The 9,817-nt window shown below is 44.0% G+C and overlaps 1 protein-coding gene across 7 annotated transcripts in view; it reads right to left on the minus strand.

The window, feature by feature from the left end:
* Nucleotides 1–9,196, minus strand: part of CAPN7 (calpain 7) — a 40,812-nt gene extending 31,616 nt beyond the window's left edge. For 3 of the 7 annotated variants that reach the window (XM_075062494.1, XM_075062492.1, XM_075062497.1), the window contains exons 1-4: nucleotides 8,998–9,143; nucleotides 3,844–3,952; nucleotides 2,869–3,026; nucleotides 779–846 (exon numbers count right to left, since the gene is read on the minus strand). In XM_075062494.1, coding sequence (XP_074918595.1) covers nucleotides 779–846; nucleotides 2,869–3,026; nucleotides 3,844–3,952; nucleotides 8,998–9,099 — 437 coding nt within the window. In that variant the 5' untranslated portion in view covers nucleotides 9,100–9,143. Of the gene's footprint in view, nucleotides 1–778; nucleotides 847–2,827; nucleotides 3,027–3,843; nucleotides 3,953–8,997 lie in introns of those variants that run through there. The other 4 variants (XM_075062491.1, XM_075062496.1, XM_075062493.1 and 1 more) reach the window with 4 other exon arrangements.
* Between the last annotated feature and the right edge of the window lie 621 nt (nucleotides 9,197–9,817).

Genomic DNA, 9,817 nt, shown 5'->3' on the forward strand with positions numbered 1-9,817 from the left:
ACAGTTCATTTTCAAGCTTCTGTCACTTTTAGAATTATGCTAGTTGGAGGATTTATGTGAGACTGTAGGTATGTTTTGGAAGCTAAACACAAAAATCAAAATCTATTAGGATGTTCACTATTCATGTGGATCTGAAGAGATTTAATTTCTCATGTTAAGATGGACAAGAGTGTTGAAATAATATCTGTCAGAACTCAGCACACTACAGACCTTATCTTAATCTCAGCTACATTGTTGATTTATGTAGAGTTACTCTGGATTTATACCTGTGTAACTGAGATTGGAATCTAGGCCACTAAATCTACTATATATACACTGATATACAAACAGATTAAACTAAAGGGTTCAATCTTCCCCTACATCAAAGCTCCACTCAGTGCAGGGGAGGGGTTGGCTCAGTGCTGGCTCAACCCCAGCATTAGTTAGAGAAGCCAAGGGTCTGCTCTAATTTATGCTGCGGGGGGACCTATGGGACCTAGTGTCAGCAGAGAACTGACATTATGAAACCACATTCCACTCTTAGCCTGTCCATTCCCTACACCAGCATATCACCATACCCCTGGAGGAGTAGACACAGAAGCTGCTTCTGTCAGCTTTATGCCAGTGGGGAGCTCTCCTCCAAAAGGAGAACTCTGCATGGGCCATTTCAAGCCAGAATCCATCCTCTTTGTGCTACTTGGGCAACACAAAATGGACAGAGTGGGCCAGAGAATCCAGCTCAAAGTATGCATTATAACCCGATACCAATGGTTTGCATGAGTACTTTGTAAATATTCACCTATCCAGTGCTTGTCTAGCCAGCTGTTTGAGTTTTGATTGAAGGATTGCATCTGAAGTTTCATTAGCCTTAAGAGGAAAAAAATAAAATAGCAGGCACTGTAAACCTCACCTGTCAATCTAATTCCAGATGTCCAAGTCATACTGCCAAATATCCACTAGTTATTTTTCACCTGTAGATTTTAACCTCAGAATTCCTCCAAATTTGTCTTTTTTAAACCAGTCAATACTTCCTACACAGATTTAAAAAAACTCCATACTAAGATAAATAAACCTGCTTCTCTCATTGTCTCATCTGAGTGGGTGTGCACAATATGTTCGAATGCAAGGTACTGTTTTAAATTTTTCAGCATGGGAAGCACTGAATTCACATAGAATGCTGCGGGGAAAATAAATTAAGTTAAAATCTACAGGGGAAAAAAATACAACTATTAAAGATGTTACGTTAAAACACTATTGAACCTGAGTGTATCCCTTTAAGTTTTCCAACTGACTTTTCTGACACCCCCCTCCCAAATCAGAGAAACTTATGATACAAGTAAAAGAAATCAGAATACTTTCTTCCATTTTTTAAAAACTCTTGAGCTTACAAGAAAAGTCTCATTCCCAATTTTCCCTGCCTGGAAGGGGCGCAGGAACAGAGCCAGTGGAGGTTGAGGGTGGGGTGGAGAGTAGGGTAGGAAGTGACCATGGGAGAACTGAGAAATGGAATATTCAGGCTGGAACAGATAACTTCTCCCTGCATACAACCTGCATAGAAGAACAGACTGGTCTCTCCACCTAGATATGGTGGACAGAAAGCCCTACAGCTGAGGAACTAAACAGAACCACTGTAGCCAAGAGAGTGAACGGACAGTTTGTTTGGACTTTCTTTTACTTTGGAGGGGGAGAGGAACCTTCTTGCACTGCCTGCAATGCCAAAAGCATAAAACTATCACCTTCCTAAAGCAACAGATTACCCAAGGTGAAGGGAAACTCAGACACCAGCTGCATCTAATGAGGGACCCAAGCGAGAAGAATGGTTAAAGTGACATTAATTGTATGCATAATATTTAATCTAAAGATATGTGGCAATACATGGTAACAGAGAGTAGGATACAGCAAAGACAACAAAATGATATACAATATAGGCAGAAAGAGCCCAGGGCCAACAAATCAAAGGGAAAAACGTTTAGTCTTTGATTAGACCCTGATCCTGCAAAACCGAACGCAAGTGCTTAACTTCATAGCTTGTGCAGTCCTTTTGAATTCTGTGGAACTATTTACTTGAGTGAAGTCAGGCATGTGCGTAAGTATTTGCAGGATTCAGACCAAAACGTTTTAATGTTTTATGTAGATATTACCTTGAGAAATAGTAATGTTACCCTCCCAATATATCACATCACAAAAAATGGGCAGAAGAAGATAATCAGACTTGGTGGAGTTACATCATGATGGTGAGCTCTTCCTCTAATGAGTTAGTTTTGGCTACTGGACTTAGTATGAAAAAAGCAGTACCTGTAATATTATTTAGTAACACTTATATACTAAAAGTAATTAGGTAATTATTTATTTCTATTTTAATTGGAATTAATTTGTACAGTGTTAATGTCATAAAAGAAGCTTAGTGAAAATCTGTAGGAATACTTAAGTTATGTTAAGTGTTACTTTAAAAAAAAAAGCATTTGCTCTTAATATATTAACAAAAAAACGTCTCCAATGACACATTAGAGGACCATCTTCTTGGAAGAAAATTACACTTTAAACTGTTTTAGCTTTCTACTGGCTACAGGCCATAGATTCCAAAAGAATATTCCAGCAAACTTATATGGTCTATATACATTTTAAAGAGAGTTTAGGAAGTAAAAACTCATATCAATTTTACACTGTTGAATAACAGTGCAGGACCAAGTGACTGTTCCCAATGTATGCAAAGTATTTTTTCAATGGGATGTAGAGAATAGAAGGCAAATAAAACACCAAAACAAAAAAAAAATTAAAAATACAGGTACTACATTTTTAAGCCAGCCTCTAAAGATCAGTCACCTGTGTAAATGGAAGAATTTCTTACCAACACATAATTCCACTAAGTTAACTTGTAGCATAACATACTGTTTTTAAACAGAGTTCCACGGCTTCTGTGTACAATTCTATAGCTTCCTCTGCATTGCCCTTGTCATCTTCCTCAAAAGCCTGTGTAACCAGGAAATGGGCACGCTCCAGGTCCAATTGCTGTTTTGACTTCAAGGGGTCGGTGTTCTGTGATTGAACTAGATTTAAAAAAAAAATATAGCATTTAGCTAGCTATGATGGTTGTTTGGCTGGAAAAATCTTTATTACAATGGGCAAGCAAGAACACAATGGTCACATAGCTTATGTTTTGCTCACAGGCCAGAAACCAACAGCACTTTTAAACATCCTGTCAGATTTTAAGCTAAAAGACACGATACAAGAAAGGAACAATATAGGAACTAGAGGCATTGTCCCTCAGGGTACTCTGAATTTGAAATAAAAATATGATTATATTTAACTTTAATGCTATACATGGATTGTTGTCTGTAAAATATGGTGATATCCTGTACTTCTTGTGGAAAAAACTCCTGTTGAGATAAATGAACTTGGTAAGACTCAGTGGGAGTTGTATGTGTTGAAGGTCCAAGCACCAATACTGCAATGAAATCACAAGTGGACCCATGACCAAACAGCATTCCACAAAAGAGCAGGAGTCCACTTATATAGATTTCAGTACAGACATGGGGCCTAAATGCATGTGTTGAGTGTTACTTGTTCTTGGCTTTTTTTTTTTTTCCGTGCTATAGCTAAACCATTTCCTCAAATTTACCATGACAGAAGTGCTCCACTTCCTTATGTAAGAATATTTAGTAAAGTCTATCCATGTTAATATGAAATAATTCCCCCAAATAAGCTTCACTTGTGATGCACCTTAGCACTCAGCTTACTCATGGGTTGCGGGGTTCTGGATATCACATGAAATATAATAATTCAGCTATATGGTTGACAGGACCATACCTCTTCCCACTCAGTGAATCTAATCTAAAGTATATAATCAGAAAGCTCTTCACCAACCTGCTGAATACAGAGCTTGAACTCTCTCCAAGTACTCATTTATCTTCTCTTGAATATTTTCCAAGTTTGAGCCTGCCATTCCAGCATAAATCAAGGCTTGGGCAGCTTCCTGGTGGAAAAGTTAACATGCAATAAATCTGCTTGCTGTAGGAATATGTCCTTCCTGCAAGATGGGGTTATGAGCTTGCAATGAGCTCTATGCAGGTGAACCCCTGGGCCTGCAAAACGCCACAATGACTTCAAGGAGGATCTGCCTGCACAAAACTTGTTTCAGGTCACAACTGAGGCCTCTGTTGTTTTTCCTTCCACTTAATATTTTAGTGCATGGAGTGACCTGCAAAATTAAAATGAGCTTCCTGAGAGTCTATAAAGCTATCTTTTAGGACTTGTCTATACTAGATCAGTGCCCACCTTAACCGCGGCCACAGGGAGCTGAGGGGCTCCATGCCTACTGATGCTCCAGGTAAACAAAATGAAAGTGTATTAGTTATTCAATTCAATGATTCCATAGAGTTTAAAATCATCAAATTTGGTGTAGATCCGTTTATAAGCCCACCTCTGCTCTTTGATGCGTCACCCTTTTGCCAAAAATATTCGGTTTATGAATGAGTATATACGGTAAGTATAATGAGGTTTGCACAATGAGAACCTGCAAGATCAGGCGCCAAGACATCTGTGCCTATGTGCAGCCTCGTTAATAATCATCAGACCATCACTTCTGATTAGGCAGAAGTCTTCAAAAGATCAGACTGATAAGCACCATTACAGCACAAAGGTAGCTGTTCAAAAGATGAACATCCCAAGCTATTTTATTGTAACTGTAGAATGGTCATGCTGTCAGAGTTACTACTGCTAGTCAGTAAAAAGTCTAGATAGAAAACAATCAGTATTTTATAGTCAGTCTTTAAAAGCTTATTTCCTACCGATAGGACAAGCGTGCACCAAATAAAAAACAAAAAAACAGTGTGGATATTCTGTAGATACCACAAAGCTTATGTATTACATCTGAACTGGACTAGAACTTGCGACTTCAACATAATCAAAATAATTCAGAAGAAGTGTTGTGTAGTAGCTGCGGTCAGAGACTGGAAGTCAGGATTTTATTCTGAATGGCGCGAATGTGACATGAGACCATGGGCAGGTCATATAACCTCTCCATGCTAACTTCACACAGCTGAACAGTTGCTATTAAAACTGAGACCTCGGAGTGCAGTTAGGTTTGTAAAATGCTGTTAGATGAAAGGCTGCATAAGTATAAGCCAAGAATCATTATACGGGAATACACAAGTAGTATGTGGTTTGAACTCATCCCATTAATAACCTTTTGCATTTGAGCTTCGTCACTTCGGTTACTCATCTTGTCATAAACAATACAGCTAAGGCTAATTGCTGCTGCGTACAGTACTTAATAGCCCAAATGTGTTCATTTGCAGTTTTCTAGCATACTTTGTTCTTAGATCTCTGACGTTAAACAGATACATCTTCCCACTTCACCACTGACCAAAAGCAAAAATGTCTTCGAGGTCTAGCTGTGAAATTCACCACAAAAACGGAAGAAAAACATTGTATTTCTCTTCTTTTTGCAATGAGATCACATTAAGGTTCCTAATGTGCAATAATTTATAATCTATGAGGTTAAGTTTCTGTGGGCTGGAACTCTATCCACTCCCATTTGTAAGTTGCTTCCGGATCACAAGACCAACCAGTTTTAAAACACACAGGTAGTTTATTAGTTTCCGCAGTCTAAAAATAACTTAGGGAAACCATATTTCTGAACTTGTATTTAAGAACACAGGTTACCCAGATCCATCATCACCCCTCACACCAAATGTGTTTTTCTATATCACCTCTGATCAGGCAAATGTCTCAAAGTAACAGTAAAGCCCCCTAGTCCTCAAGGAAGAAAAATGGGTGAGGATGAGATCAAAAGAAAACCCACTGCAAGCATAGCCATTCACTTCCCTTCTCTACGAAGATGGGGTCACAAGTGTTTAATACTCTCTGCTCTGAGGAAGACTGTCTAAATGAAGGGAGGGAAGACAAACAGCCATGAGATCTGATAATATACTTTCTTCCCTCCAAGCCACCATTTTAAACCTTGGCCTGCACCACGGAGGAGTCCCTCCACTAAACAACCCTTCCCCCAACTCCTCCTCCATGCCTGCTTGGCAGCTATGACTAGGGTGACCATATGGTAACTCACGGCAGCAATTCGGCGGAGGGTCCTTCAGTCGCTGACGGTCTTTGGTGACATTTCAGCAGCAGGTAATAAACCTTGCCACCAAAGACAGAAATACGCAATGCCGAAGACCCAGATGGGTGCTACGGTCAGGTTACAGGACAAACTGCTTGAAATTGGCAGGGCCGTCCTTAGGATTTATGGTGCCCTAGGCGGGATTATTAAGCTGGTGCACTGTGGCCTGTCTTGCTCTTAGCAACACAACATAAGCTTACGCTATTGGAAACTTGCCACAGCATGTTATTAAAACCAGTTACTTAATGAAGCACACTGTAATGCTGATGGACTAGCACTAAAGAGGTGGCACATAGAAAAAATTCTGATTTGACCGAATGATGCAAATAATATAATTTTTTAATTGTCAACATTTTATTTGAAATTTATATGAAGAGATTGAAACAAGGATTTGTTTTTAATTAAAGCAATTCTTCGGCTTGTTGGCTGCAAAATCCTAATAATGTCATGTATGACCAAGACAAAGTGATTGTCTTGATTGGTCTGCTATTCTTGCAATCAAACAAGTGTTCCTGACTCCTTGTAGAGCGGAGATAGTGTTTAATGAGCTTTAGGTTCGACAAACTCGTCTCTGATGTTGCTGTTACGGAATTGTCAGTAGAATACGAGTGGCAATGTACACATAGAATATATGTCAACAAGTTCTGCAGGTATGAGTAAACTGTATAAGTCTATCATCAATTTTGCATGTGGCACGATTGATAGACGTGGACTCAATTCTCATACAGTTCAAGTCCATTTAATCAAAACGATCGCTGTGCTTCAGGAGCTCGCTAGGTCAGAGGTCCCAACGCAGTGCCTGAGGTGCCATGGCACCCGCTGGGGCCTCTCAGTACCCACGTACTGGCCGGCAGACGAGCATCTGCCGAAATGCACCAAATTCGGCGGGCATTTCAGCGGCAACGCCTCTGGATGATGCCACTTGCTGCCAACAAGCAGCGTCATCCAGAGGTGTCACCGCTGAAATGCCACTGAATTTTGGTGGCATTTCTGTAGATGCTCGTCCACCCGCACGGTCCTTCATCTGACCGCCAGATGAAAAAGGTTGGGACCACTGCTCTAGTTCTTGCACCTTGTATTAGTTGCTTTGTTTTCCTATTTCGTTGAATTAGTCCTGCTCAGCCACCTACCAGCTGAGTGAATGAACCCCAGGCCGACAATGAGTTGAGTGGCTCAGCCAGGGTATCAGCCGCCGCTGCTCAGCCCGCTGCCAGCCTGGGGTTCCTTGGGGTCCCCAGGACAGCAGTGGCTGCTGAGTGAGGCTGGTGGCCAGGACCCAGGTGGCAATGGGCAGCAGCAGAACCCCAGAGCAGTGTGGCTGAGCCGCTCAGCCACCGCTTCATGCCCAAAATCAGCTCGCGTGCCACCTTTGGCACATGTGCCGTAGGTTGCTGATCCCTGCTCTATACATTCGTACAGACATGAGCATATTACAGTGTTGGAGAGCTCTATTAGCAGTAACAGGGCTAGAGGAAGTCAGTCAACATTTTTGTTTCTCTGATGAAAACGGCCCACCCTTGCCACACCAAACTCAATAAGTTGTCACACATAATTGTTAACAACTTCAATTTTCTGTTTTTGGCTAAATATTGATTTTTTAAAAAGAAAATATGAAATTGAATTCAGAATTGTTACAAGCATTTTGGCGAACAAATTTGTTTAATGACAATCTAAATGGCAACACAGTACTGCTTTTTGCTGCTCACCCCCAGCTGCTGGTCCAACGCTGCAGTAGAGGACGAGATAGGTGAAAACTGCAGGACCCCAAATCCACCTCTTTGGTACGAGAGTGGCAACAGCAGCAGCAAACCCTCAGGTCTGATACATGCAATGGCACCACCGCCAGCCCAACAGACCATGGTGAAGTTAGAACAGCATCTGATCTCAGGGACAGGGCACCCATAGAGCACAGCAGTCTCATCCTGCCCTGTGCAGCTCCCCCCTGGATGAGATAGATCGCTGCCAGCCTGGAGAGGAGATGTCTCCCTAGCTAGGGTGCCAGATCCAGATATCATGATTTTATAGGACCAGTCTGATATTTGGGGCTTTGTCTCATAGGTACAATTACCCCACCTAGGGTGACAGACGCAGTGTGAAAATCGGGATGGGGTTGGAATAGGAGCCTATATAAGAAAAAACTCAAAAATCGGGACTGTCCCTATAAATCAGGACATCCGGTCACCCTACAGATGAGTTCCTTTCCCTACTCTCTCCCAGAGACCCCGCAGCCAATCCTCTCCCTCAGACTGTGCTGCATTCGCTCCTTAGGATCCCAGCCCTGCTCTTACATGCTCCACTGCTTCCCACCTGTCCGGGCTCCAGCAGAAGCAGTGCCCCAGACCTAGTGGTGCCTAGGCGGCTGGTTATTCTGCCTATGGCTAGGATGGCCCTGGAAATTAGGACAGTCCCAATTTTAACGGGACGTCTGGTCACCCTAGCTATGACTGGTCAGTGCCAAAAGCCCAGGCGATCTCCCACTCCCAACAACAGTCTAGTTCTAGACTAACGCCCTGGGCGGAGGAGGATTCTCAGTGCGGGGGACACAGGTGTGAGCAATGTGTGCGGGCGGGGGTCCTCCATGCAGTAGACGGAAACACCTGGGCAGCTACATGAATCCGAGAGGTAGGAGCTCCCGGAGGGGGTGCCGGGGCAAACCCGGCTGGGCTGCGGCGGGGGAAGAGCGAGAGGGAGAGGTCCCGGGGCGAACCCGGCTGAGGCTGCGACGGGGGGGAAGAGGGAGAGGGAGAGGTCCCGGGGCGAACCCGGCTGAGGCTGCGGCGAGGGGGAGAGCGAGAGGTCCCGGGGCGAACCCGGCTGAGGCGAGGGGGGAGAGCGAGAGGTCCCGGTCCCGGGGCGATCCCGCTGCAGCTGCGGCAGGGGCGTGGGGGGGTCCCCGGCACCTTGTAGTAAAACGCCGCCTCCTGGTAGCGCCTGTCCTGGTCTCTCTGCACCGCCAGCTGGGCGAACTTCACCGCGTCCTGCTCGAGCGCCGCGGCGTCCATGCTCAGACCCGACCCGTGCTCTCTCCCTTCTTCCGCTTCCTGCCTGCGCCAGCTCCCGGCTGGCTCCACGCAGCGGCAGCTCCGCCTTGGCCGAGGCTTCCCCGACTCCGCCCAGCACGGATGCAACCCGCTCCTGCGCATGGGCGGTTTCGGTTTCTCCGGAAGGAGGCGGCTGCTGCTGCGCGTGTCTGGGGAGGACAGCAGGCGGGACTCCCCCTCCGGAGCCGGTCTGGTGCGCGGGCGGCCTTCCACGTGTGCTGCCCGCTCAGCTGCAGGCGGGGCTAGGGGGGCAAAGCCCTGGTTGCAGGTTACTGACTGGTCGGGAGCTCCCTGCGATTTAGTTTCGTTGGAGCTGGCAGTTAGCGCGAGTTTATGCTCTTTTCTGTTTTGCAGTGTAGAATGCAATTTCCAGTTTTCAAAGGATGCCTTTTTGCTTTTAATCACTTCTTTTGCTTACTGGTTTAGCCATGAGCACAGTTTTTTGGTCCTTTGTTTTTTTATTTTACAGTGTTTTTAAAAAATTTCCATGCAGCTTGCAGGCATTTCACTCTTGTGACTCTTCCTTTTAACTTTTGTTTAACTAGCTTCTTTTTTTGTGTGTAGTTTCCCTTTCTCAGGTTACTGTGTTGGGAGATCATGCCTTAAACAGAATACTGTTTTTACAAGACTATCCAGCTGAAAAAGGTAAATCTAGTGCTGATAGTCTTGTTTGCTGTAT

Source organism: Chelonoidis abingdonii, chromosome 2 (genome assembly GCF_003597395.2).
Source record: "Chelonoidis abingdonii isolate Lonesome George chromosome 2, CheloAbing_2.0, whole genome shotgun sequence".
Lineage (NCBI taxonomy): Eukaryota > Metazoa > Chordata > Testudines > Testudinidae > Chelonoidis > Chelonoidis abingdonii.